The 27,992-nt window shown below is 39.9% G+C and overlaps 2 protein-coding genes across 11 annotated transcripts in view; one reads left to right on the top strand and one right to left on the bottom strand.

Annotated features, from left to right (window-relative positions):
• Positions 1 to 12,875, bottom strand: part of CDC123 (cell division cycle 123) — a 38,753-nt gene extending 25,878 nt beyond the window's left edge. Inside the window, exons 1-6 of one of the 2 annotated variants that reach the window (XM_075524599.1) lie at positions 12,634 to 12,875; positions 11,437 to 11,508; positions 9,266 to 9,320; positions 7,814 to 7,846; positions 4,107 to 4,202; positions 3,282 to 3,388 (exon numbers count right to left, since the gene is read on the bottom strand). In XM_075524599.1, coding sequence (XP_075380714.1) covers positions 3,282 to 3,388; positions 4,107 to 4,202; positions 7,814 to 7,846; positions 9,266 to 9,320; positions 11,437 to 11,508; positions 12,634 to 12,707 — 437 coding nt within the window. In that variant the 5' untranslated portion in view covers positions 12,708 to 12,875. The remainder of the gene's footprint in view (positions 1 to 3,281; positions 3,389 to 4,106; positions 4,203 to 7,813; positions 7,847 to 9,265; positions 9,321 to 11,436; positions 11,509 to 12,633) is intronic. The other variant, XM_075524536.1, reaches the window with a different exon arrangement.
• A 6-nt stretch (positions 12,876 to 12,881) lies between these two features.
• Positions 12,882 to 27,490, top strand: NUDT5 (nudix hydrolase 5). Of its 9 annotated transcripts, none has more exons than XM_075524886.1 (12): positions 12,894 to 13,009; positions 13,270 to 13,416; positions 14,917 to 15,021; positions 17,258 to 17,347; positions 19,454 to 19,578; positions 21,159 to 21,226; positions 22,385 to 22,437; positions 23,131 to 23,238; positions 23,769 to 23,864; positions 24,896 to 24,997; positions 26,146 to 26,199; positions 26,484 to 27,490. In XM_075524886.1, the coding sequence occupies exons 5-12, from the start codon at positions 19,513 to 19,515 to the stop codon at positions 26,591 to 26,593; spliced, it is 657 nt and encodes a 218-aa protein (XP_075381001.1). In that variant the 5' UTR covers positions 12,894 to 13,009; positions 13,270 to 13,416; positions 14,917 to 15,021; positions 17,258 to 17,347; positions 19,454 to 19,512; the 3' UTR covers positions 26,594 to 27,490. The 9 variants fall into 9 exon arrangements, with proteins under 9 accessions (XP_075381468.1, XP_075380835.1, XP_075381383.1 ...); XM_075524961.1 differs by having other exon boundaries at positions 12,895 to 13,015; XM_075524720.1 differs by lacking the exon at positions 13,270 to 13,416 and having other exon boundaries at positions 12,883 to 13,009.
• Positions 27,491 to 27,992: the final 502 nt, after the last annotated feature.

Below are 27,992 nucleotides of genomic sequence, written 5' to 3'. Positions count from 1 at the left end.
TCTTCAAATTGCTGTTGCAAAGTCTTTTCCATATTATGACCCATGAAGTGGATTTTTAAGTTAATACAATTGAATAGAAAACAAAACAAAACAAAAAAAGGGTATACAACATTTCAGCTGTTACTTATGCAGGGCAAGAAACTTTTAGATCATACTGAGTATTAATGAAAGAAGTAGAAATATAGTACATTTATCCTTCCTCTGAGTAGCCCCTCCAAGGGATTTGGATGTATTATGTATCCAATTTTCATTTATTCAGCACTTCAGGTTCTTATGCCAGCTACGTTTTTAATTTCTGCTTGCTAAGGACTAGGGAATTGGCAGCTAATCAATAGTATAATTAAGGAAGACCACTGTTCTGATTCAGCAATAATCATTTCACTGTTTGGGTGGGGATATTTTGTACAAATAACTTAGTAATTTAGAAATACCATGCACAGACTGGACAATAATATGTCCTCTAATCAAGCACAACATATTCATAACGTAAGATACATAGAGACCAAAGTGATTTTACAGATTACACACATTCCCCTAGTCATAAGTACAACTTCCATTCAAATTCACGGAAATTGCAAGGCTGCACTGCCCATATTAATTCTACCTTACCAAAACAACAAAGCCTGTTCCGACAAAAAAAAAAAAACAAAAAAACAAAAAAAACCCCATAAGCCAAATTTATACCAACATTAGATTAGACTTTATAGGAAGGGAAATAAATACAACACTTCTCAAATGAAACTTAATCTCTAGATCTCTAGATTAGGCGATGATCCCACACTCATGTCACAAGGTTTGCTTATTTACCAGCCACTAGCTGAGCTGTGCTATCTGGCAGCGCGTGCGGTCTTATCACACTGGAAAAGGAGTCTAAATGGATTGGACTACTGCAATTTGAGGTGGCGTCTTTCTGCTAGAGGTTATTCTCCCACAGCAGAATCAGTAGAAGAGAGCGTGCCTGCTACAGGCTGCTCAGCCACTACCGTTCTTAGTCTGGTGTGAACTTAGGGTGAAATTACTGATGGTTCAAATTAACACCCATGCCGTGAAACCTCACAACATAGGAGCTAGAATGTATTCATTGCACCTACCGCTAAGTCAGCGCTGTCTGCAGAGGGCAAGGTGAGTAGCTGAGGCACTAACTTTACCTGATACAAGATAAAACGTGACAGAAAATGCACTGATTTCAGTCTCAGTGAAGGTGGTCGAACCAACTCATTCTACCATACAAGTGGCATAAACTAAGAGCACAAACACACACACAGGGCTGCCACATCTTCTAAATCAAGCGGTGCTTGCTAAACACTTGATTGCGTCCCAAACTTATTAGAAAGTGGTTAACCAAACAGGAATTCTCCAAGGACCTCAGGGTACTTTTTGCTGAACCTCTTTATACATGAGAACAGTAGAATACAAAACCAGTATTATTTAATATTCACAAAGGGATGATACAAAGTGTACAGTTCTTTTCAGACCCACAAGGCTCAGTCCTGACAGCAGTTACAACAAAGGACACATTAAATTTTAGCGCTCAACCCTCTGAGCAAACCATCCTCAAGACACCTGGCCAAGTCACCTAGCCTCCCATTAGGGGAAACAATGAAAAAAAGCTCCTTGGTAAGACACCAAAATCTTCTGAGAATCACTATTCACTCACCTCTGAAATGTAAACTATAGATTTCTCATCTCTCCCATCCTTTTCATTCTCTGTGATCCCAGAATCATGAATTCTCAATGCTCACAATTGTTTCCCTAGTCCAGCGTACTTTTCAAACTGACTTCTCACTCCATCTTCTTCTCCCCTCCTTCTCAGTCTCTTCCCCTGTGCCTCACAATGTTGTAGGTTAGACATAATGTAAAACCTAGCACCAGAATTGGACTGACAGCGTTGCTAGCACTCCATAAATGCAGAGATAAGGATAAGGATGTTGCTACCTATCATTTTTTTAATGTACCAACAAACTGGGGGAAAAGAGTGTTATTAGAGTTGCAGGAATAAAAAAAGAAGGCAGTTGCACAGCATTAATGCAACTGGTTTCACATTTTAGCCAATTATTAATCGAGTCATACGCTACTTAACACAGGACTATTATGCTTGGTAACCCTCTATAAAGCACCTAGAACAAGTACCCTGCATTTGATTGAGTCTCCTAAATATTGCAGTAATATAAATAAGCATTGAATAATTACTAGAAAGCAATCTCTCAGATTGCAAGCCATGGATTGCTCTTTTTCTTTGAAATTCTGCTTTTCTGAAAAAAATAATAGTAATAATAGTAAGAAGAACTTTAAATTCCAATAATTTTATCTTCTTTCAGAAAAAGGCTGTATTTTAAAAATGAGTGACATGAATCAGATGCAGGTACTACAAGAGGAAGCTGTTCCTATACAATTAAGTACTCTCTTCATGTGAGCAGACAAAATAAACCCCAAGCACACTGTACTGGTAATTTTATCTGTAACTTATCCCTAGTCACAGTTCCTGGCATGCATTTGTTCAAGAGCTGCAAGAACGTAGGTTCAGAAGGAGCTCTAGGAATATGTTAGCAGAAGTCTCAGGCATCTTCCAGGCAGCCACACAAACTTCAACAGTTTTAAAATTTGAGAGGAACATGGTAAAGTCACGTTGTATTACTATGAGAAGTGGCAACAATAAGGTAGGTAGCAACAAGTAAACGCCAACAGGGGTGGGAAGGCAAAAAAAGCCCCAAGATTAAAACATCACTGGCTGTGGAAAGCAACTCAGTAAAAATGGTCTTAGTTCATAGTGTCATTTTGCATGTACTACTATGATATGTCTTTGTGGTTTGCTTTTCACTCATTTGCATATTAAAATCAAGAGAGTTAGTATAAGAATAAAATGGAGGCTGCCCCTCTCTTGTCAACTGAAATGAGGTAAACAATTTTGGTTTACTAGAAAAGACTCACTCATGGTAAGTAACAATGAAGTTAATTTGCCTCGCAATTCTCTGCACTAAATTGGACCTGGCGTTTATTTTTGCATGGTGGAGGGAGACAAAGAAGGAGGGAAGGGGTGGGGGGAGCTTCAAAGAACAACTAGCTTATTACTGTACCTGATGCTTATATTACTGTACCTGAACAACTTTTAAACATGAGTATGTATTTTCGTATCAGGTATTTATTGTTACTGTACAGTAAAGAGTAAGATCTTTCAAAAGAACTGCAAAGGACTTCAAAAGAACTTCAAAAGAACTACCTTCAGAGGGTTGGGGGTTTTTTTGACTGGGTATGATACGACTGTCTCCTAGAAATCTACTTACGGTTGAGTGAGGTCACGAGTAATGAAGTCTGAACTCTTGAAGAGGAGGAAGATGTCACTGAGAGCTTTACATTTCAGAGAGCTGTTCATTGCTATCCAGTAGGCATCCTAAACATTATCCAAAAATGCACCTTTACTACAGGAAGGAGTGCAAGCTGCAGATCTATCAGCACTAAATATTATGCAACATTTGAAATATATGCAGAATTTTTTTTTTATTATTTTGAGGAAACCTTCATTAGCTGTTACAAAAGACACAATAGTTATTGTTTTTCTTATGAATACTCTGTTGAAAGCAGAGCAAATCCATTTAAAAAAACCCTAAGTTTTTGTCTTACTGCTTCCAGGCACTTTCTTGGAAGGCTTGATTGAACAAAAGTTTCCCTTGAGAGTATGATACAAAAACATTTGGGTGCACCCATCCTTAAGGTATAGTTAGAGTACCTAAAAATAACTAGAGGGAAGTTTGGTTTGGTTTTTTTTTTTTTTTAAAAAGTGGGGTTTTTAATCTTTATCCCAGGCAGTTTTCAATTAGTATCCTAAATGAGAAGAGTCGGACCATCATACTGTTATCTGTGATAAGGATACAGGGTTTTATGTAAGAAAGACAGTGCTGTCTTGCATCAGCCTCGCCAAACAGTGCACCATCTAGCTCTAATCCACCAGAACAATTTGCAGTATCATACTTCACTGATATCTTGACTATCACTCCTTCCTTTATCAGAACCACTAGTCTCTTCTACTTTCCAGTGCATTAAGATAAAACAAACAAAAAAAAATCCTTATGTTAACATCCGTTACAAGTTTTGGGAGTCAGCATTCTTACCCTTGGAGCACTCCAGTTAAGTTTAGGAAAAACACTACCACCCAAGGAACTTATTGCTTCTTGAACTTTAGCTGTAAACTCTGGAAATTCTGGTGCCTGAACAAAGAACAACGACAACAAAAATATCAATTTCAATACATTTAATAGTGAAGCGTAGCCATCTTCTAAATACCATGAGAAATATGTGTTGTAGAAGGAATAAACATGTCCAAAATCAGGAACCAAGAACCCCACAAAAATAATGTATTTGTAGAAATAAATCACTCAAGAATCAACTCCAACGTTCTTTCAATCAGAGAAAATTGAAAATATGTTTCCAGTTCTCACTCTCATTACTAGCAAGATTCCATGAACTTCAGGGAAAAACCCAAACCTTCATAACATTCATCATGAAAGCTGCAACAGCTGGCAAATGTGCACGTCAAATAAAAAGACCTTAAATACATACCTAGTGTTTTACACCTGACAGTAGATTATTGTATACAAATAAGATCTTGTATACAAGAAGATTTAAAAACAAACAAAGAAACTTTCAAAAATAGTTTGTTTAGAATTAAGCATCTCTTCAAAAAAAATCCAAAATACAAATATTGTATCATTCTGTCAAAGTATTAAAAGGTAGAAAGAGATCAGTTCTGTTTTGTAATAGTTCTCTAGTTGCATTTAGGAGCACAGCAAGAGAGCAAAAGTAAATAAATCAATTCATAGGCAATTTGAGTGACAGCTCCTCATTTAAGCTTTAGTTTTACAAAATGTTGTTAGCAATATTTTAACTAATCAGACCTTAAATTAGGTCTTAAAGTAGATCCTTAACAATATATTGCATCAGAATAGAGGACACACTGCAAAGGTATGGGTTGGACTAGAAAACCTTGTCTTGTAAAGAACGTTGTCAATATTGTAAACATAAGATAAGGGAAAAAAACTCCTCAGGATGCTATAAACTCCAGTCTGAATGTGGTGCAATAACAAAAAAAACCAGATTGCTGACCTTTAAAATAATATGAAAGTATTTCAGGCATATGTCAAAGATTTTTCATGTAATAGGATGTATAGCAAAAAGTATACAAGAACACTATTTCTGCCTAAGTATTTCTAAACTCCACTCAAAGATAACATCTAGGCTAAAGCTAACTGATGTCCCTAAAACAACAAAGCCCTCACAGCCACATAAGTGATCAAAAAAAGTTCATGCTTTTGGCATCTCCTTTCTGCAGCCCCCCCCAAATGCAAAAATTAAAAAAAAAAAACCCTCTCACATTTTAGCGCAGTGACCTAGGCTGAACTTGGAACATTCTGAATCTTTCCTTAGTACGCTACCTAGTCTCCATGGGAAACTACACTTGAAAAACTGAAAAAGCACTCTTATTTTACTTTATTTTTAGAGCTTCAGTCAATTCTAGGAATTGTTCCTGCAAGAAGTAAAACTCTGCATCCACTGCATTCTGATCCAATCTCCTCTTGTTTTGACAGAAGTCAGGAGTCATACTATATACGTAATACCAGCACATACTAAGCCTCCCTGCGGAAATGTTACCATCATGTCATTTGATTAATACAAGTGAAGAAATATACACAAGAGGATAGCTCTAAGGCTGCATAAACAAGCTAGATTCTAACATTTCCTAAATTCTGAATGCCTGACTTTGCAACCATCAATATTAATGCATGTTTTTTTAAACACAGGATTTTCTATAAACCTATATTCTAATTCTTCTTCAGAATATAGAAGGGGCAAGGGAAACAAGTTCTACCTGATGACTCAGGCAAGTCATCAAATCAGAATAATCACAACTACAGCCCACCTTACTGCTCCCGGAACCAAGAAACCAATAGAGAATTATAACCTGGGATTATCGTTAGTAAGATACAAATGCCCTAGGCTGACAGCGAATGCAGACCAGCATTCTCCAGCGTGTCCCACTATTCTTTACACATTATGTTCCCTAGGGTCTCCTTGTTCAGCTTCCACATCGCCTCTTGATCCATTTTCAACTCTTGCGGTAACTCCAGATGAGCTCCCCACCCTTCTGCATTCTACACAGGCTGTTTCTTCACTCTCTTCATCACTGTCAAGGTGGTAACAGGCAACACTTAAAAGCACAGAAGACTATTTCCATTCACTCACTGGCCTCAGAGCAGTCCCTAGTTTTCAGGTAGAGAAAGCGTATTTGCCATGAATGGAGTCTTCAGAGCAATCATCTACCAAATCTATGAGATGGTAAAGAGCACATTGTGAAATTCTACTTTTAGAATCTCTTTCTTTGACCAAATGTAAGTGTATTTTTTTAGGAACTAGCCACGGGCACAAACCATGTTCGTTATTAGCAATTTTCAAAGTTCCAGGTTCGGTGAAAGACAAAGCCCTGGCAGTCTCTGAACAAGAGCCACTTCGGAGGCCAAAACACACCTCTTCTTCCTTTACCCCTGCTTTTATTGCTGAGCATGACATTAGATGGAATGGAATATCCCTTAAGACAATTTGGGTCAGCTGCCCTGGCTCTGTTCCCTCTCCTTCTCTTGCCTACACCTAACCTAATCGCTGGGGAGGGGCATGGGGCAGACTGGGAAAAGAGAAAGCCTTGATGTTATGCAAGCACCGTTCAGCATTAGCTGAAAGTTAACTCCATCCCAGCCAGCCCCAGTAAAACATTAGCTGTAAAGTTGCAATCCATACACAGTACACAATGCTTACCTAGCTAAACTGAAATCACTTGGCCTATACCCTTCTGATGGGTATCATACCTCTTGATTATGTATCTCCTTATTGTGTTGTACCCTATAATGAAACCTAATTCAAAAGTCAGATATTATTTCTTTAGCAACATTAACATAAGCTTCGCAAAAGATAAGATGGATACCAAAATCCTTGTTCTGAATAATTTACAATCTAAGGTATCTACTTTGTCAAAGCTTAGATATTTGAACTGAAGCTATTAGTGCGTGCCAATTTGGCATGTGTTAGTTTTAAAATCTAGGCTATAAATTCTCTGCTAGCATAGGCACAACTCAAGGCAGAGCTGTGTTTATATTGCACCTAATCCAATGCAAGCAATTCAACACTGCTGAACATTAGGGAGCTAATAGGACTGAAGTAATAGTATCAATGGCGGACAAGTGACGCAAGTATGTTAACTCTGACAATGACAGGGCAACAGTAAGTTTCAAAAAAAGCTGTAAAAAAGATCAAGGAAGCCTGGTTTGTATCCATCGTGATCCTGATTCTAAGCCAGGCACAGTGCAAGGAGAGCATAAAGACAGGAAAGGGGAAAAAAAAAAAAAAAAAGATAGAAAGAAATGTACTTAGGAGGAAATAACAGCATGGGTGTAAGAGAAGAGCTGTGAAAATTGAGCTGCAGGGGCTTCGTTTGTTCTGCATCCAGCCTGATTAAGTAATTGGGAGATAGTCAAAGTGGTGAAAATGAAAGACAGCTATATTTAGAGCTATACTTCAGTTCATCTCCTATAGTCTAACAAGTCTGTGATTGTTGGGGATGAAGAAAAGCATTTTATTTTTAGTTAAACAAAATTAAGCCAGCAAAACTTTTTTAAAAGTTACAGACATCTACAATGCCATCTATCTAGAATGGTCTGAAAAATGTTAAATACAGCAACAGGTATCTCTAACTGACAACAAGTTTATATCACAAGGTTGCAGAAAGGATACTGCTGACAAACCCACATGTTAGGCTTTTACAGGACCTTACCTTAAGTGTTGTAGTATTCTCATCATCCGACCACTGTTAAAAATAAGAACAAATCAAAGGTTACTGGTTTCCCGAGACATCCTTTCTAATTTATGAGAACATCAGAATTCATATGGTTTCCTACAAGGAGATCAAATCATTAGCCTGGAGCTCCTGTAGCATCACATCGCCATCCTCCAATTATGACAGCTATTGTCATCATCCCACAATTATGACAGTAAATTAAGACAGGAAAAATACAGCAGAATACACAACAGTGTATTCAGCAGAAGTACTATTCTAAAGTATGGATAAAAGACACCTATATATTTTAATTGTGATTTATAACACAAACTTGGACACTTGTTGTGGTTTAACCCCAGCTGGCAACTAAGCACCACCCAGCCACTTGCTCACTCCCCCCCAAGAGGATGGGGGAGAGAATCAGAAGGGTAAAAGTGAGAAAACTCTTGGGTTGAGATAAAGACAGTTTAATAGGGAAAGCAAAAGCTGTGCACGCAAGCAAAGCAAAACAAGGAATTCATTCACTCCTTCCCATGGGCAGGCAGGTGTTCAGCCATCGCCGGGAAAGCAGGGCTCCATCACACGTAATGGTTACTTGGGAAGACAAACGCCATCACTCAGAACGTCTCCCCCTTCCTCCTTCTTCCCCCAGCTTTATATACTGAGCATGACGCCATATGGTATGGAATAGCCCTTTGGTCAGCTGGGGTCAGCTGTCCCAGCCGTGTCCCCTCCCAACTACTCACTGGTGGGGTGAGAAGCAGAAAAGGCCTTGACACTGTGTAAGCACTGCTCAGCAGTAACTAAAACATCAGTGTGTTATCAACACTGTTTTCAGCACAAATCCAAAACAGAGCCCCATCCTAGCTACTATGAAGAGAATTAACTCTACCCCAGCCAAAACCAGCACAGCATTTCAGAACTCAGAGTCTTCCCTATCTAAAGCTTGTCTCCAGCTCCAGCACTTCCATCCTTAGACCCATGATCCATTAGTTTCACTTATATTTCTTCTTCATCTCCTTTTTGTACCTTCTGTCACCTTGTGCTTGCAACATTTTTCAGCGTTTTTCTTCTAGAATTCTCTTCTGAGCTATTATGGCCTCAGAAACTTTCACTGTTTCTTGAAATAACTCCTCCAAATGTACTCTTCCTTCCAATTTTTCAGAGCATGAAACAGCATTAAGTTCAATTCCAACATCCTTCAACATTCCCTACTCGTTATTACAAATGCAATTATCAAAAAATAAAAAAAATTTAAAAGTCTTCTATGAAAGAGCATAGAAATGTTTTAAACCTTCCCTGATGTCACCGTTTTTAAGTTTTTCAAGGCAAATAGCACAGGATTGTTATTTTTGTGAAGTACTCTCCTCACCTATAAATTATGCAGAAAAGGTTACACATTCATATTTTTCTCAAGAGACTTGACATTAAGGTGCATTTTATACTGACCTGTATTTCCTCTGCATCGTCACTCCCCTCCTGAGCATGACTTGGTGGATCTTCTCTAAAACAAAAAATTAGCAGGAAAAAAAATTAAGCACTGGCATTTGACTTGACCACATACATTACATTGCACAGCATCTACCAGCTGTTGATCTCAAAATGTTTTTGTAAGAAGATTAAGCCTCAAAACCCGTGGCAGACAAAAAACAGAGCAAGCCAATAGAGAAAACTGAAGACCAAATACCCTCGCATTAGACTTGGGCCCTATCCAAAATACCTTGCTTCTTTCAAATTAGCAGATCACTTTCTGCTCTGAAAACACCATAACTGAAGCTTCTCAACACCCTATTAATAATTCTTTTCCAACTTTACCGTACTGTCACAGAACCACAACTTAAACTTTTTTTTTAAACAAGCTCAATTTAAATAATGCTTTGCCTCCATACTCCTTTTCCAAGTAAAAATTTAAAAAAACTCGAGTTTCAGATGTTGACCTGTGAATTTCTGATTATGAAAAGAACATGTCCTCACACTCCACACACAGAAAAGAAGTTCCTAAGGAAAGTGGATACGCAGTCATTAGCTTCTGCCTGAAAAGTTCCTTTTTCTACACAGGTGAGATCTGCTGTCGTAAACATTAGCATATCCAGGAGAAAGCGCTTGATTGCAAATATTCCTTCGATGTTTTAGGTGACTTTTGAAGTTCTTTAGCCAATATAACTGAGTGTGAAGATCTTCAAGGAGAAGACCAAGCTCTTGAAGACAACTTATTCACAGCAAGTCAGTGTAGCAAGCAGGGTAAGTTCAAATGTATGTCCCTGCCAAAAGTCAACTCTTCAACAAGCCAAGTCTCTGCAGTCCTTTAATGCACTTCCATAGGGATTAAACTATCAATTCAGTTTTTGAGATCTAGAGGTCAGATACCAGTTCAGTGAAGATTAAAAGCTATCTTGGCCTTGACTGCAAGAAGAACACATTCGCTTCTAGCTAAGAAAGTTCAACTCGGAGAAAAACTGGTTTCTGAAAGGGATTTTAAATTGGAAACATCTTAAAAAAATGTAATTTAAGTCAATTATACAGCTGTCCATTATTCCATTGAAGACAGCAGAAATCATTTGTATAACATAGCTGTAAAGTCAAACCCTCAGTTTCAGCTTTTCTGAAGGCTTATTAAAAAATAAATGGCTGCTGCTAAATAAGTTGCACAATACTGCAGAAGCAAGTGACAATATTACTTCTTATCCAAAATGGTTTAAAAAACAATTCTAATTCTCTGGATACCTTTTAGTAAAAAAAAAAAAGAAAAAAAAATTTTAAAATTTTAAAAAGACCTTTCATCTTTACAAGGTGTTTAAACAGCTTCAATTTTATATAAATTGATTCCTGAGAAATTAGACATAGCTCCCTTACACTCACAGCCTAATTATGAGAGGCAAACTACCAGTTAGGAAATGATGGAGTGTGGACCCACTTCTGCATCTGAACATTAACAAGATGTATGCATGCAATAACCATTTTACAAGGAAGCCATACAGTGAGATTCTAAGCAGAAAACTAAGAACAAGGCCTGGGTTCTTGCCAATTGTTTCTCATATCTATCCATCTCATTCTTCTCCATCCAAAATCTTGGCATAGGTATACATACGTGACATTCAGCCTTGTCATATGCATGGTTTATATGTATGCAAATGATTACACAAACTCAATAATTACTAAGATTTTATATACGGCTTATCTTATTGAGAATTAAACTCAGGTAACGTCACTTCACCCCTGGACAAAGCAGCAGGCATGTGAATGGCATGGGATAGGTCAAGCCTCTGAACTGGAGCTAACCATATCAAAGCAACCAAACACAAACCAGCAGGCTGTGCACCCGAGACTGGTAGACTCCGCCAGGAAAGACGGAGAAAAAAATAACTGTCTCCACTTGGTCTAGAATGAAGTGTATTACATAGGGTTTAGGATCTGCATCAGGCACCAGCAAGTCAAGTTTTACTAACAGCAACAGTCATAACTGCTCTATGACTGCTCATAACAGTCATAACTGGTTTACTGCAGTCAGACTGGTCAAATTTAAAAACTCATTATGCAAAATATAATATGTGTATACAAAATAGCGCTGTGAATATAAAATTGTATTAATACTTGGAGGGTAGGGGGAAAACACTCTTTACCTTCCAGAAACCACAAGTGTTCCATCATCCAGCAAATATTCTTTCACATTGTCTGGTAGAGGAAGTATAACACTGGAAAAAACATGAGCATTTCTTTAATAATTTATTATTAATATTACTTGTTAAAATAATAACAAGAGTTTAATAAAAAGAATTTGTTTTTTAATAGAACATACCTCAGGAACAGTATGTTTTATTCTCTAACACTATGAAAAAAAACGTTTCTCTTTCTCCCCTCTCATCCCTTCCCAAAATGCAGTGCCCATTTTTCCTCCAGGAAAGTAGAGGGGAAAGAGGCAAAAATCTTAGACGAAATGCACAAAAATGCCCCACTCCTTCAAAGCTCTAAGAAATTCAAAGAAAGAGTGTGTGTGGCCAGTGAGGGAGAGACAATGTGTTGCTCAACTAAAGCTTCTTTTCTAAGATCCAAACCAAAATTTGCCTATACCACTCGAATGTTCCAAAAATGCAGGGCTATCACTAAACTTACAAAAAATATGCATATACTAAACACTAAAAACCATAAAAGATTAAATGCGTTGATTACTAAAAGTCTGATGTCAGCACTTTTTGATCCAACAGGGCTTTTATCCAACCTTGAGCTTGACTTTCTTGAGTTACTGGTAGTTCTGGTAACCATGTCGTGACCTGCAGCAGCACCTTAGAAACTGCAGAATTTGCTACAGCTTCCAGAAATACACAGAAATGCGAAGTCAGCCACTTGGTTTGAGTGCGTTCAGTCTCAGTTTCTTTCAGCAACCAAGCAGGAAGATCAGTGATGTGGATATCAGCTGGTGCTCAGTGCAGAGTCCCAGAAGGAGAGCAGGGAGCACTGGCCTGTCCCCGGGGCTGCCCAGAACACCGCCTCAGGGTGCAGGGACGAGACCCCAGCTCCTGGGACTCCAGCTGACAGCTCGATCAAACCTTCCTCATCTCCATCCCAGCTCTGCCCCGCAGGTCGCCTACATCCCACCCAACCCTGCCCCAATACAAGCCCATTTCCAACCCAACCCAGCCCAGCCCCGCACACCTCTCCATCTCGCTCCCAACCCAGCCTTACACACCTCCCCGCCTCCACCCCCAAACAGCTCCCCCACACCCGCTTCTCTCAGTCCCTCGCCCGGCCTAGGCCTACACCCACCCCAGCCCCACACCGCCAGGGCCCAGCCGCCCCCAGCCCCACACCGCGCCCCTCACCTGCGGATAGTGACGGCCCGAAAGAGCGGGTACCACACGGAGAACTGACAGTGCACAACTTGCTCCTTCTTCATCCTCCCCCTCAACCCAAGCCGGTCCGGCCCGGTCCGGCTCGGCCCGCTTTGCCCCGCTGCTCCCGGAAGCTCCCGCTCCGCCCGGAACCTCCCCCGCAGCTCTCGGTGCCGCCCGGCCCGCCATCGGCGGCGCACGCGGCGCGGCGCCACCCGGCCCCGTCTCAGTGGCGCACACCGCTGCCGCCTACGTCTCGCCTCTCCTCAGCGCAGTCCGGTGCCGGTCCTGCCCGGCCGCCCCCGACGTCGCCGCCCTCGCCCGCGGTGGCGGCTCCCCTCAGCTGCCGGGCCGCTCTCCTGGCCTCGTACGTGTGCGTGGCCCGAGCGGGGGGTTTCTAAGCGGTTACGTTGAAAACACGCGTGGCCTTAGGGAAGCTGCGGGTGTTTTTCCCGCCTAGCAGGTTTTGCTTTCTCGCTTTGCATGTGCTTGTGTAAGATTGCATCTCTCCAGCGTTGTAACGCAGCTCTACAGCTACAGAGCTTCCTCTCTCTCCTCAAGCAGGGCTGCTTTTCATTTTATTTTGGGGAGAGTCAAGTAATAACTGAACAATATGTTCTTTTTAAGCCCAATGGTTCTGCCGTCGTCTCTGTGCCTGTGTGTCCCCTGCGTGGAGGGCCGAGTCGTTTCCATCCGATGCTTTCCTCAAATGCTCTCGCGTCTGCTGTTTGAGGCTGTCTCCCCAAGCCCTCTCACACATCGGTTGTCTGGAAGGTTGATAACAATATGGAGATGCTGCTAACCCTCTTTTGCTTGTGCAAGATAGTCTTCGTTGTTGTCTGTTCTGCAGGGCGAGAACCAGTTGTTTATCCATATTGTATTTGGTTCTGAGTGGGTTATCCCCGCTGCTAAATACCATGACAAAAATGAAAGTTTTTCCCCACTTTTTCCTTCTCCCTCTCTCCTGTCAACTTCTGCTAATTAATTGATTTTGTTGCTAGAATCATATTGCTGAAGCACAAGTGCACTGACTGATGGTAGCGAATTTAAAGTGACTTAGGAGCTTTTAGTGATGTTTATCTTTAGCGCACGTATCTCAGCATGCTGTTGGTTAAATCGTGCATAAAACACTGCCAGTGTCCCTTTTGCCCATTCTTTATAAGAAATCCTGTATTTTGTTTTATCTTGAGCTTGCCTTAGGACACCATTGCTGAGCTTCCATTAAATCTGGTTGCTGCCAGCTGGGATGTATAGTTTGGATCAGAGAATATTTTGAAAAGTGATTTAGAAAAGCTAATCCATCTGTCATGTCTTGGATAGGTTAATGTAAAGCCCCGGTAGCTTGGCTAGTCTCTAAGCTGATTCACAGGCCTCAGTTGACTTAAGATTTTAACTCCTGGGAAGGATAATTTGGAAACTGTGGAATGGTTGGATGTTGCCTTGAAAGGAAGCCATTCAATAAGGGAATAAGCAATGGGAATAAAGTTACACCTTTTATAAATGGTACACCTTTTTCAGGTCTGAGTTTGACTCCCACATGAAAGAAATGGAACAAGTAGCATGGTTTGCTTGCAGTAGCCTGTAATACTAGCCACAAAAATCATCAGAGAAGGTAGAAGCGAGCCAAACTTTTTTTTTTCCATAATTTATAGTTCCAGTTGATTCGTGCTAAGAAGGCTGATAAATGTGGACACCTTGACATATTCTTAAATTGCACTGATAACTGTTAAAAATTTATATTCATAGAGTTCATGTAATCATAAGCCAGGTTCCCAGGCTGCTGTGCGAGCTGTGTTGCATTTTTAACTCAAATGATGCAGTGGTAATTTTATGAGATAGAATAACCTTCCTGTCTGAGGGCTGCGAGACAGGATCTATTCTGAAACTAACATAGGGCTTTAGAAACATAACGTCGTAGCATTAAGTTTAATTTTCAGTTGCAGCTAATTTTGTTTATGAACAAAAGGTGTTGGACCCTTGACAGTATGACTAATGTGAGATACCAGAATTGCAGCCTTCATTTAACCAAATGGTATTTCAGCTTTCTAACAGCAGCAATTCTCACTTCCATACAGTCAACTGAATTTGGAAAAAATTACTTTTTTGGTGGAACTTTTTAAAATGTCATTCATACATAGAGTTATTGCACCCACTTGTGGAGGAGACCAGAACTACAGAAGCTGAGCTAGATGAGTCTTCCTCTCGTTTTCACCTGTTTTAGATTTTAGTGATAATTCAAACCACTAAAGCTGTGTAATTTTTTGTTATTTTAAGTCGCAAGCCACCCTTTAATCTCTCCACTGCAGAAGAGAGCAAGCTGTGTTGAAAAGAGCTTCTGCCATGAGATGAGGTTCTAGTATGTATTTGTAACTGATACAGGTAAGTATTAATACTGTTGTACAAACCATTACTATAGCTGCTTGTGGGATTTAGGGTACAACTGTGGTAATCCGCGTTTGAGAAAGATATACTGATACTTGCAAGTTGATGTAGAAGGATTAGTCTGATCTATGGAACAGGATTTCCTGCGAGGGGAGACTAAAAGAGGAAGACTTAGTCAGCCTGATCAAAAAAAAGTTTAACAAGGATATGGTTCACTATCTACTCTCTTGATATTTTATATTGTCAATGAAAAAGGCTATGATTCTTTCCAAACATAGGAGGTGAATTTGTTGTAGCTAGGTATGTGAGGGTTTTGTATTTTTAAAGCTGGATACTTCGGGCATCACACAGAGCCTCCTTTGACTGTTTCTTCTGGATGACCAGGAACCTCTTGGAACTGCTATGCTGGGCTGCGCTTCTTTTGCATAAGTTTGGTGGAAAGCTTGATCTTGTATTTTAGAGTCACAGCAAGATACCATGGCCGTTGTCCAGCTACAGCTCTTAAATCCTAAGTGAAGAGAGTTTGAGACATTGCTGGCTCAAGAACAAATGGGTAACAGCTAACTGAGCTAGCATGTGACAGAAATTGGAAGATAAGCAAGTGAGATTCCAAGAGAGTTTTTCCTTGAATAGCGATAAGGTAGATAGTAAACCTACGTAGTTTTAAGATGGAACTTCACTGCTTTAAGAAAGGATTATATAACGTGTTTTTGAAAGAACAAAATGGGATTTAATAAGCCAGGGTTGCTTTCCAGGATTTATGTTACAAAAAGACAATTTGAATGATTGACCACTATGACCTACTTCATCCAACAAGACTGTTTTAAGACCTAAGAAGGAGCCTGCCCTGTGTACATACTGTGGAAATGGATTTACGTACATTTTAATCCTGCTGATAACCAGAAATATTTTGTACTACCTATTCCTCTTAACTACTTTGTGGTATTAAATGCAAATCTAATATGTAAGCAAGCTGATTGTTGCCACATGCTCTTAACTCTTTCACAAATGTGCAGCACATGTTATCATAAAAGGATAAAGATGAAGTAAAAAATGAAAGTGCTAAAATTGAGTATGACAGAGAAGGTGATCACTCACTTCTGGTATTGTTCATTGCTAGAGAACCTGCAGAGCCTTATTAAACCCTAGTTGAAGTCAACGGAAAGATTCCTGTTGACTTTGTAGAAAGTTTACAACCATCAACGCTAAGAATCTTAGATATCTTTAAGATTATCTCGTGTCTCCTGGTGTTTAAACTGGTTTGCTTTTTTACACTGTCTTTTTGTTTATGATTCATGCTGATTTTCAGGACTTCAGTATTACAACTTAATATCAGAGATGAGCTTCCTTGGAATAAGAGTTTCTGTGCTGAAAGTGTCCCATAGCTCCACAGTGAGACAGGGGACTAATGGTGAATCTCTAATGCATCATATTTTTCTGCTGCCTGGTGTGCCTTTTAGCTAGAACTGGATTGAGAGAGTGAGTGGACAATCTTATCTTCCTAGGGAGCATTAGGATGCAGGTGGAGGCATTGAGCTGCAGGTACAGAGCCTGGCTTTGGGCGTATATTCAACTGCCTTTTGCACAGTGTTAGCCACATCATTCCCAATAAGAAAGACTGACATGCTTTGGTCACGCTAACTCCATGTGCCACCTAGACTTGCAACACACGGGGAACTTTTTGACCTTGTTTTTTTGGATTGAGTCATTTACGTGTGTGTTTGTGATGTGTGTAGGGTGGAGATAGGTTCTAGTTCTGATTCTTTCTCAATAGCAGATGATTTTTACCATTGAAGTCCTCTTGGTATAACGGTTTTTCCCACTTTCACAGTGGAGTGCGTAGTCCCGTTGTGGTAATGCTGTGTTGACAGTACACTTCACCCAGATTAGAATGAAACAATTTGACTGAAATGGATCAATTTTGTCTCTGTGTGTGTCTGACCTTTGAATAGTTAAGGAGGGTGTCTTCAGTCAGCATAGTTACTCAGCAGCCAATAGGACTACTAAAACTAAGTCAGTCAGGGATTTGACCCAAACTTCCGCTTCTCCTTTGAATTATTTGACTCTGAAACCATCAGGTGGAGCTGAAAATGTGAATTGCACTTGCCATCACATGTCCCTAACTTTCTCCAGCAAGTTTTATTTGTTAATTTAGAATGCAGAAATGAACCTTTTAACTTTACTCTGAAAGCAAATATTGACTTTGTTTCATGGTAATCTGGACTTTGCACAGGAGGGGAAAAGCCTGACATTCCTGAAAATGGCAGCTGAGACGTCCGCAGAAGTTCCAAAAACTGCTAGACAATTCGTCCTTAAAGAAGAGGTATAACATGCTTGGTTTTGACACATTTTGTTGTTAAATAACAATTATTTGAGACTGATCAGAATGTTTGTGAGTGCAGAGTAAGAAATGCTATAGATGCTGTATGTTTGGAAAATCTATTCAATAGACGAAACACTTCTTGATGGTCAGAGCGTTTAAAAAAGGTGGCATTGCTCTTTGTTGAAATAATCATACAAATTATCAATGGGGAGAGAGAAATCTACAGTGTTGCATTATTTTAAGCTTCTTTTTTTTTTTTTTTTATTTTGCAGCTGTTTCTTTTATTGTCTGTTCAGGCTGCTTTCAATGTTCAGAAATAATGCTGATACCTCTGAGAGACTGTACAAATCGGTGGATCATGAAACTCAGCCTTGTTTTCTGTTCCTTTAAGACGATGAACCACTAAGAGTTGCCTTAACATTTAGGATTGTACCTTCTTCGATGCTTTCTGAAAGGGTTTGAATTTAGATAATTGCTGTTCTAGAGACATTAGTAAGGAAGTAGTAAGATTTTTTAAAAAATATTGTGCTCGCATCTTCACAGAATCAGAAAATATCAGGTCCTGAGGAAGGAATTTGGAGATACTTCTGGGTGCTTATTAGGAGCACTTTCACCCTAATTTAAACTGCCTATATTTGTTTCTGTTCTCTTTTAAGTGAATGCTTAAAAGTTAATCTTTGGTGTTAAAGGCAGATTTGACAACAGCATCATGCTGTTGTTATAACACAAATGTAGTTTCTTTTATCCAGCATTCTTTCCTTGGAATGAACACAGTGTTGTAATTTCTTTCCTTTTCAAGGTACAAAACTTTTTCAGGAAAGAAGAGGCTCACATTGTTGGGATATATTTATGGCTTTTCCCTTTGGGTGTTTTTTTAATATCAATATTTCTCAAGCATAACGGGTTCATTTTTGTAAGCTTTTTGGGTTTCCTATTAAGACTTGTGTTTTTGCAGGTAATGTTTTCATTTTATCGTCTTTTTTTTTTTTTTTTCCATAATGCGTCCTAGTTCTTCTCCTTTGGAATATTGTACTCTTTGGTGTCCTTGGAAGTTTGTAATTAGATCTTACGTATTTTAAGCTATTTAGTTTTTTCAGTCATTTAGTGGGATTAATACAGGAGGGTATTTACTGTGCCTCTGCCAGTGACCTGTATATTAAAAGTGGTTCTGTAACTCTTCAGTAACTACGTGGTCTGATGTTGGAATGTCTTAGTCCATGAAAGTAGCGACTCATCTTATTTCCTTCTTCCTGTTTCTGGGAACCCACAGTCAGGCTGTTGTAAGCAAAAGGAGATGTTACTTGCCCATCGAAGTAAGAGATAAAGCAATAAAAATAACTTGTTCTAAAATGGAGTATGGTAAGTGCAACACATCCTACAAAGTGTCCTTAGGCCCTAAGTAGGGGATTTAGCAAAGCAGAAGTTCTGCTTCTGGGCCAGCTTCCGCAGGTTTTAATTGTGCACCCAACAAGGCAGGTGACAAAATTCTTTTTCTTCTAGGGAAACCTGGCAACTCTCAGTTTTCTTGCCCCGTAGGCTGTTAGCATCAAGAGTTTCACCAAACTTTGGAGGATTGTGGAACACTTCCATTGTAAATATTTATGCTACATGTCCTATAGTACTTTTTAATTATTGCTCCATGACAGTAGGGGCCAGAAGCTGTACTTAAGAATATCTGATTAAAACCAAAACACTTTGGTTGATGTTGTTTGTTTTGTACACATAAAACCTACTTCCCCCCCTTTTTATTTTTTCCTTTTTGGAGCTTGGATAGGTCTAATTTCTTACGGACTAGGGATTTCTTTTTCCTCTAAGATTCCTGGGGACAGTGATGTGGTTTTGATTTCAGCCGTTTTCCCCTTTCTGCTTAGCAAATGATGACTTGGTGACAGGGGTAATGATCTGCCAGTTCTGTTGAATGCTGCAGCAGTATGGGACCACGATCAATAATTTAGTCCTTTGTGTTCTCTGCAATGTTTAAAAAAATTCATTAACACAAAATATTTGGCTGTGTTTACTTAACTGAAGTATATCTATTTCTCTCCTTGGACAACCAATGGAACTTGATTTTAATCTCTTTCTCTTTTGGATCTTCCTGTACTCCAGTTCTGCAGTGATTCAGGAGTGAATACAGAGCTATTTAAAATACACCTGAATGCTTCCAAATGGAATTACTTCTTGTACCTGTAATGAGCATAATATACTTCATTTTCTCCTTTCCTTCTGTTTTTGTGAGTACAAAGCCATTAGAAAGCCCTTTTGAGAACACATAGCTCTCCTTTTCCAATTCCTGTTATGTAGAAATACTATACTTTCCAAAGTAAATGCCAGAACTCCTGCATGTACAATATGTATAGCCGCGTTTACAACCATAGGAGTGCTATTGTTATTTCAATTGCCTAGCAAAATATTTGTTTGGAAGAACACATTTTAAGACTTACGTGAGTTCATCCAGCTCAGTTATAATTTACTGGACACCTGAATCACTTCTGATTTGCCTTCTGCCTCCAGCTGATGCTGTACTGTGCTTCTGTACTCTAGTTATAGAGTACATCATATACTGTATCGTATACTACATTTCATTTCTCTATATTCTTTTTTGAGTTTGTGAACCCGGCAGAGCACGGGAAGCTGAAAAGTCCTTGACCAGCACAGCAGCAACCAAAACATCCCCGCACCATCAACACTGTCCCCAGCACAAATCCAAAACACAGCCCCACACCAGCCGCCACGAAGAAAACCAACTCCGTCTCAGCTGAAACCAGGACACTCAGTTTTAAGTTCAAGGTCTACATGGCCACACGGGCCCTATTTGCTCCTTGTCCTGCACTAGAGGACTGTAGTGTGCCAACCGCATGAATGGCCTCTTGGACTTCATCCTTTGCTACAATTTAATGTTGCGGGGTTTTTCCCAGATCCTCTTTTCCCCTTGCTTTTGCTTGCTCCATTGCTGTCAGCAGTGTGTCTCGTTAGACAATAGGAAGTGATTTGTTCATCTTACTGATTACTTCTGATTTCTGTGGTCAGACCTATGGCCAACTTGATACAAAATTCCGGAGACAAGCTTCTTGTCCGCATATACCTTTAGCAAAGCTTAAAATAGAAGTTACAGTAAAAGTAGTAAACTGCTGGGCTAATACCTAGGGATTGTTCCCTTTTAAAGGAATTACATAATAGATGAGGGAACATCACAGGGCAAATAAACTCATTTAGCTCAGAAAAGACATTTTGTAATAATGTTGATGCCAAGCACTGAATCAGCAGCTCTCAGAAATCCTAAAAGGGCAGGTATGTATCACTGCTCGCAGTTACAGAAAACAGTTACCCAAAGCCACAGTCTGAGATCACGGCAAGAAAAGTTTCAAAATAGTTTGGATTTCAGTCTTGCATGCTTAGTTATTAGGCCATGCTCTCTGGTAAGTGGGCACTCGGAATCACCAGCGTAGCTAAAGTCTGTGCAGACCAGTGACCCTTTTTCAGCTGAAACATGATCTTTGCAAAACCCTTCTAAAAAAGATGAGGACTTTCCAGTACATAAAATCCCACTGAATTCATTGAAACATGGTTATAAAAGTCACGTTAAGAAAAGTTACTGGGCTTATTTTCTATTCCTGTTCAGGAACTTGGAACACTAAATGTGCTTTTTACGTAATGGCTACAGGAATGTTGTTGCATGTTCCTGCGTGTATTCTGATGCTGAGATTTTGTCTTCAAAAGAATCCAAAAATAGTTGTGTTGTTTTGCCCCTTAGCCCCCAAGTATCTTTGGGATTAATCTTATAATGTATTTAACAAAGAATTCTTTATTTTAGGTAATTGTAGAAAGAAAATGGTTGAAGCTTGAAGAAACAACTTATACTGATCCCTTTGGTAAAACCAGGTAATTGCCTCTCTGGCATTTCAGATTCCTATAGAGTTCCCAATTGTACGGACTAGCCCCAGGCTAGAGAACATGAGCATTACAAACCTGTTACTCAACACAAGATGAGATCTATTCATTGTGCAATTCCTTTATAGTTTGTACTGTTCAGAGAAAAAAAAATTCTTACTCTTGTAGATGTGCTAGCCTGTGGGATCAAATTTGGCTCCTAAATTCTTTTGGGCACGTTGGAGCCTGGTTTACCTTGCATTTTCTGTTCCTTGTAAAGACACTATGCAGAAGCAAGTTCTAGCTATGCAAATAGACTGTGATGATCAGAGAGTCTGTCCCGTGGCTTTTCTGGTTCTTCGTTAAGGGCTTCTTTTTCTCTGCTGATGGGGCCGGATCTTGCATACTATTGACAAGTTACTGTCCTCTTGTATATTATCACGCCTCTCCAATTCTCTTCCATGCTGTAGTTTTGCTGTACTTATCTAGATGTGACAACACGGCTTTACTTCCCTCCTCTTAATGTATTACATCCTGTACTGATTGCTTTCTCTAGTGCCTCCCAGTTCATCAGCAAAGTATCCTTTTAAAAAATAGCAAAGATTGGAGCTTTTGTGAAAGGATTTTTATTGCTGGTGGATTTTTGGTTTTTACTCATCCCATTGCTTATTTTGAGAGACAAACTTTGGTCTTGCTTGCCTGTGTGCTCCTCGTGTGCTCAAGTAACTGGGCTGAGAGTTCACAGTAACTTACGCTATAAACCTTATGCAAAAGCAAGATAAAAGATAGAATGCACATGGTCTTGTTATAAAACTCTTTCAAAATCTGACATGTTTAATATATAAATTGCTTTACTTCGCACTTTTCCAGGACCACTTTTATAAGACTCGCCTGTTCTGTGACAATCATTTATGTCTTTCTCACTCCCTCCTTTAAGTAGGCCAAACAAAATTACACTACAGACATTTTGTAGTGCCAGTACAAAATTACACTACAGACATTTTGTAGTGCCAGTACAGTGCCAGACCAGCTGTTTTCTTATGGGCCCTCACTGTGGGATGGTATATTTTGCTTTTAAATGACAGTAGCAAGGGTAGAAGACGACTTACAAATAAAATGGATATTGTTCCTTTTAATGTATTATTTTATTCTTTTCTCTCTGTTAAACAGAACTTGGGAAACGGTAAAGCGTACTGGCAACAAAAAGGGTGTTTCAGCTCATGGTAAGACATTGGTGACTTTTTTTGTTTGCACTTTTTCCTGTGAAAGTTTTTCTGATAAACTCATAGTGCAGAGTTAGAGCCGATCTATTTCTGAATGAATGAGGATGCAGAGCAAATAGCACAGCAGAGCTTGCTATACCCCTGAGCTAATGAAATGGTAACTTCAGTGCTGAAGAATCAGAACCTTACTGGTAGGAGTGTTTTCCCAAGATCATTGTATTCACTTTAGAACAATTTCAAAGACACGATGGATGCCCTGATACAGAGTAGCTCACAGACTGATGAATTGGGTCTGCTGTTAGGTGCTAGGGATACAGATCTCCTTGGACAAAAAAGGGACATGATTTAGCCATGAAAGGAGTGTAGGAGGGGGTTCCAGACACTGCCTTCCAAACAGTCTCTGCAGTCAAGAGAGCCCTTCCCTAGATGATGGTGGGCTAAGGCTCGCTCTTGCTTGGTACACGTGCCTCTCGTTTGCTGGGGTACTTTGAAGATCCTGTTTTGGGCTTTTATCTCTCACCATGTGTGATATAAAAAGAGCTTAAATTCATAGTTCAGGATTCTGGAGCAGCTGTCTACATGTTCAATGCTCAGAGTAACAGTACTTGGATTCCTGTCCAGATCTAGCACTAAATACTCATGTTCTGCTATACTTAAATACTATGTACTTGTGTCTTCTGTCGCTATTTGTAGGTGTAGCAGTGATCGCTGTACTACAGAGAACTCTCCACTACGACTGCATTGTCCTAGTGAAACAGTTCAGGCCCCCAATTAACGGCTATTGCTTGGAATTTCCTGCAGGTAAGTGACTGAAACATTAGGATGAGTCGCATAAAACTGACAGTTAAGTGTGTTTAGATGTGCGTGGAGCGTCAACCTTAATGAAGTAGCTCTAACCAGAAAACTGTGGTAAGCTCTGTAGCTCAGTGTGCTATTCAGAAATAGGAATGTTTGATAATGAAGAATACAAAATAAGTTCATTTTAGCAGATTGGAGACATTTTGCACAGTAGTCTGGTAGTAGAATATTGCATTTCCCTCCACTCCTCCTTTCTCTAAGAGCTGAAGCATTTGGCTTCTTTCCCTCAGGAGAATATGAATGCCATTTCCTGGGAAGGTAGCATGCTCCTGTAGATAATTAGTTGAGGACATGGGCAGCAGCATGATGAATCCTGAAACCGGAGTCCTTCCTAACGCCTCAGTACACCCCTCTGTAAAATTAGGGTAGTGACAATGTTTCATCTCATTCGTAAAGCTGGACTGGATCTTGGGATGGGTGTTGCTGTTAAGTGCTAACTTTTTAATTGTTCTTGTATATTATTTATTGTACAGGCCTCATTGAGGAACATGAGACCGCAGAAAGCGCTGCATTGCGAGAGTTGGAGGAAGAAACTGGATACAAGGGGGAAGTCGTTGAATGTACTCCAGGTCTTTGCTTATTTTTTTTTATTTTTTCCAAAGCTAATTCTGTCTGTGATGGGTACTCTAAACATCTAAAATGCTCTAAACCAAAGGAAAAATCTGTGCAGGAAAGTCTGTGCAGATTAGCAGAGAGCAGTATGCCATGGCTGAACCAATGAGACTTTGGTCCTTTATGAGTCAGTTGCTGAACTCCTGTCAAACATATAGGACTACAGTAACAGTTTGATGTCTATAGGGGAAAACTTTGCTATTAAGATCCTTTACAAAAAACCCAATTATTCAAGCTGTGATTTGGCACGTTAGTATGAAAGTCTAAATTGCTGGACTTAGCAACTGGTTCCAGCAACTAAGCTGGAACACCTGTGTGCTTAGGCAGAAAAAGTAGCTGCATGATGCAGTCTGAGTGGAGGTCACCCTCATGTTAGCTGTGGGGAGGTGACAGCAGTCCGGTTCTCCAACCGGAAAGAAGAAAGAAGGGAATAACTGGAGCAAATCCAGAGATCCTTTGGAACGTGATTGTTGCCAATCCAATGCTTCCTACATAAAACAAAATGAAGGCAAAACGAGGATCATAAATAAAACTTGAGAAGGTAGGTAGAAAGGTGAGGCAACTTGCATATGATTTCAAGTAAACGTGATTACAGTTGAGACTTGGCTCTTGATTATCTGGTACAACTGCATGCTGGGGACTGAGAGAGATGGAGACAGGTGGCGGCAAGATTAGATTCTTAATAGGCTGAGGAAGTCTATAAGGGAACTATAGTTTACAGTTTAATCTTCAATCTATGGAATGGAAAGTAACCCCAGGTGCTGAAAACAAGTCTTACAAGGAATCTGTAAAAGAGCTGAGAGTTAGACAAACATTACTTTTAAGAACATGTGAAAACAAACTTTTCACAACTCTCCCAGCATGAACTTCTGCCAAATATATGTTCTCCTATTGTATCAGATATATTTCCATGAAAGCTTTTGTTAAAATGTCAAGGTATCTGACTTCTGCTTTTGAAAAATTAACCTCTACGTGTGCTTGTTGGCAGCTCTCTGCTTGGACCCAGGTTTGTCAAACAGCACGACACACATTGTGAGCGTCACCATTAACGGAGACGAGGCTGAGAATACAAGACCTAAGCAAAAACTTGGTGAGTTTTGTACCATTTATTTGAAAGTTCTGAGAGGACAACAAAACAGTGGGTTTAAAAGAACTACCCCTACCACTGCATCTCTTCTGTCCCAGACGATTTAGATGCAGTACATCCTTCAAATCATATCCTGCAGTCTAGATAAGCAGAACCGTGTTTCTTTGCTAAATTCACTGGGGAGGCCTAGATGTTAAGTGTCAGGTGTTGGCACACCCAGAAGGAGAAATTTAGGTGCCAAACTTCAGTGAGGGCCATAAGCACTTGTGGACCTAGATATTCCTCTTAGTTGTGGCTTGACCCTGGAAGTAACTACAGGGTCACTCACGATCAGTTGGCTATCGAAATGCTTTTTAGTTGTAAACTCGTGTATTTCAAAATCTGTAACTTGCTACTTTTTTTTTTTTTTTACTTGCAGATGATGGAGGTATGTTACATAGCTGTGCTCACAGTGACAGTAAGGTCAAGTGTGATCTTCATTTGGCAAGTTTTACTTAGAAAATGTCAGTTAAAACTGGTTTTTATTTGGGCTTGGCTAATCTCCTGACCCGAATCAAACATGCATGAGATTGGCTTTGGCCTGGACATGAAAATTCCTGTGGGGTATTATCGCATCAATTACCTTCAAGTATGGCACCTATAGCACCAGTCTCTCAGGAAATACAAATTACTGAGTCCACAACAGCTGTAGCTCAAGCCCCAGAGACAACTAATTCAGATAGACAGGGGAGGTGTAAGCCAACACAAACTCATCAAGAACAAACCCTTTGTCTTTGTGCTTTTTTAGTCTTCAAATGCATCGACAATCCATTACTGTACCAGTGTAAGCCAAACCAAAGTCCACCTCAACAGCGTATTTTCCATTCTCAGAAGGGAGGTGGTCTTATCCTCCATAGCTGTCAGCCACACTGTGTTTTTCCAGCTCTTTCCCAGTTTCTTTCTGCCAAACCTGTTTTTTACGACCCCAGTCACTGCCTTCCCCCATTTAATTGGGCTTTTTGTGATACATGAAGGCTCACAGCTTTTGGATGGCGATGAGCATTAAGCCAGTTTGTTTCCCCTTCCAAGTTGTAAGAAACAGGACACTGAGGTAGATTTCCTCTACCGTTCGCTAAATTAAAGATGCATAACATTTTTTTCTTCTCTCCTAGAATTTGTGGAAGTTATTTCACTTCCAAAGAATGACCTACTGCAAAGAATTGATGGTAAGAGTTTTCTCACACATTCAGTGCACTAATGTAAGCTTCAGGAAACCCCTAGCTTCTCTTCTCATAGCTCCTCGTGGCATTTCTCAGCCTAGAATACTATATCTTAAACAAAAGGCTGTGAGAGACTTGGCCAGGTAACGGAGTTAGTGATAGCATTAGGTGTTAGCATTAAGAATTCATGTCTGGAATGCTGTACATCTTCATTTTAGTCAAGGACTTAAATTTATGTAGAGGAGAAGTTTTAACAGCGTCTCATAATCTTTTTTTTTTTTTTTTCCCAGAACTTGTAGCAGAAGAACATCTGGCAGTGGATGCCAGGGTTTATACTTATGCATTGGCCCTGAAGCGTGCAGCAGAAAAACCGCTCCAAGTTCCTTTTATGAAGTTCTAAAACTAGACGATGAGAAATTTCCTTGAAAACTGCCCAATTCAGATGGCTTAGAAGTATAACTCTTCTTGTAATAAAGGTCCTTTGCTTTACTTGTAGAGCAAAAAAAAAGTATTTGTAGGAATGATTCTGATATTTTTATCTGGAATTATGTAACTGACAAAAAGCATTTCTTCTAACTGCTCAGTCTATCAAGCCTTGACAGAATAATTGTAATAAAAGTGCCATTTAATTTTCAGAATGGCTCATTTCTCACTGTATTCATCACTGGACTTATGTTTCAGTGTAAGGAAGGTGCTTCGGTAAGTTGGCGTTGTAACACTGCTTCTTCAAAACAAGGAAGACAGCAGGGAGCATGCGCTTCTCTTGTCCACACGCATGAGCAGTATTCTTTCAACAGCTCCAGGTAACGTTCTGCAACAGGAGCAGCAACAGCTGCACAGGGACACAGCATGCATGCTCTGGCTGCAGTGCTTGAAACTGCGGTTTCAGGAACTTCCTCTTACGATTTAGACCTGAAGCTGTTGCTTCCTTCTATCCGGAAAGAGAAAATTGGTTGGTTTGATCTAAGAAAATACAGATTCTGACAAGGATGAGGACAGTAACAAGAAAACATCGACTGGTGCAGACCCAGAACAGTGCAGGACCCAGCCAGGGGATTCTGTTCAAGGTGTGGGCTGGCTTACACGCCCATGACAGCACAGCCTTGCAGTTCTCCCTCTCTCTAGGACACATCCGTGGACCAAGGCAGCACCTTAGTTCAGTCTAGTTGCTTCTAGGTACCTCTTTAAACAAACCAACTTTCAGTGTATCTGTGCACAGTTGACTGCTTCTAATTATGTAAACAACCACCACTGCTTAAAGGTTAGGATGGAAGAGTTGTAATAAACGTATGCTAATATAAAAGCTTTGCCTCTGAAATAAATTTGCATGAGCATGCATTCTAAGGAAGATTTTCCTAGCTTAGAAATGAAGCAGAAAACTTGCTTAGGATTTTCTTACCTTCACACACAACGCAAAGTTACCTTCAAGTTGAGCATGAGAGAAGACAGAAGAGATCAAAATGTGAAATCAAAGGGAAAAAGATTGATTGCAGAAAAGCTTGATGATTTATGGGGAGGAATCATGAGATTTGTTTTTTAATGAAGGCTGCTAAGAACTGATCAAAATTATATTCTAGAAAGGATAAAGATAAAGAAAGGAGCCTTCCAGACCTACCTCACTAACTGTGCTGGTTTTGGCTGGGACAGTTACTTTTCTTCATAGTAGCTAGTATGGGGCTCTGTTTTGGATTTGTGCTGAAAACAGTGTTGATAACACAGGGATGTTTTCGTTACTGCTGAGCAGTGCTTACACAGAGTCAAGGCCTTTTCTGCTTAGTAGCCTACCCCAGCGGGTAGGC

The sequence above is a fragment of the Mycteria americana genome, chromosome 1, assembly GCF_035582795.1.
Source record: "Mycteria americana isolate JAX WOST 10 ecotype Jacksonville Zoo and Gardens chromosome 1, USCA_MyAme_1.0, whole genome shotgun sequence".
NCBI classification, from domain to species: Eukaryota; Metazoa; Chordata; class Aves; order Ciconiiformes; family Ciconiidae; genus Mycteria; species Mycteria americana.
Note: the sequence above shows the minus strand (reverse complement) of the source record. Positions and strands in the feature narration are given on the sequence as shown.

Bases quoted from the DNA above. Each gene is read 5' to 3' on its own strand.
- NUDT5 (XM_075524720.1), top strand. From the start codon at position 19,513: ATGGAATTACTTCTTGTACCTGTAATGAGCATAATATACTTCATTTTC. The intron at 24,998-26,145 runs GTGAGTTTTGTA...CTTCTCTCCTAG, and splicing joins AAGACCTAAGCAAAAACTTG to AATTTGTGGAAGTTATTTCA. The intron at 26,200-26,483 runs GTAAGAGTTTTC...TTTTTTTCCCAG, and splicing joins CCTACTGCAAAGAATTGATG to AACTTGTAGCAGAAGAACAT.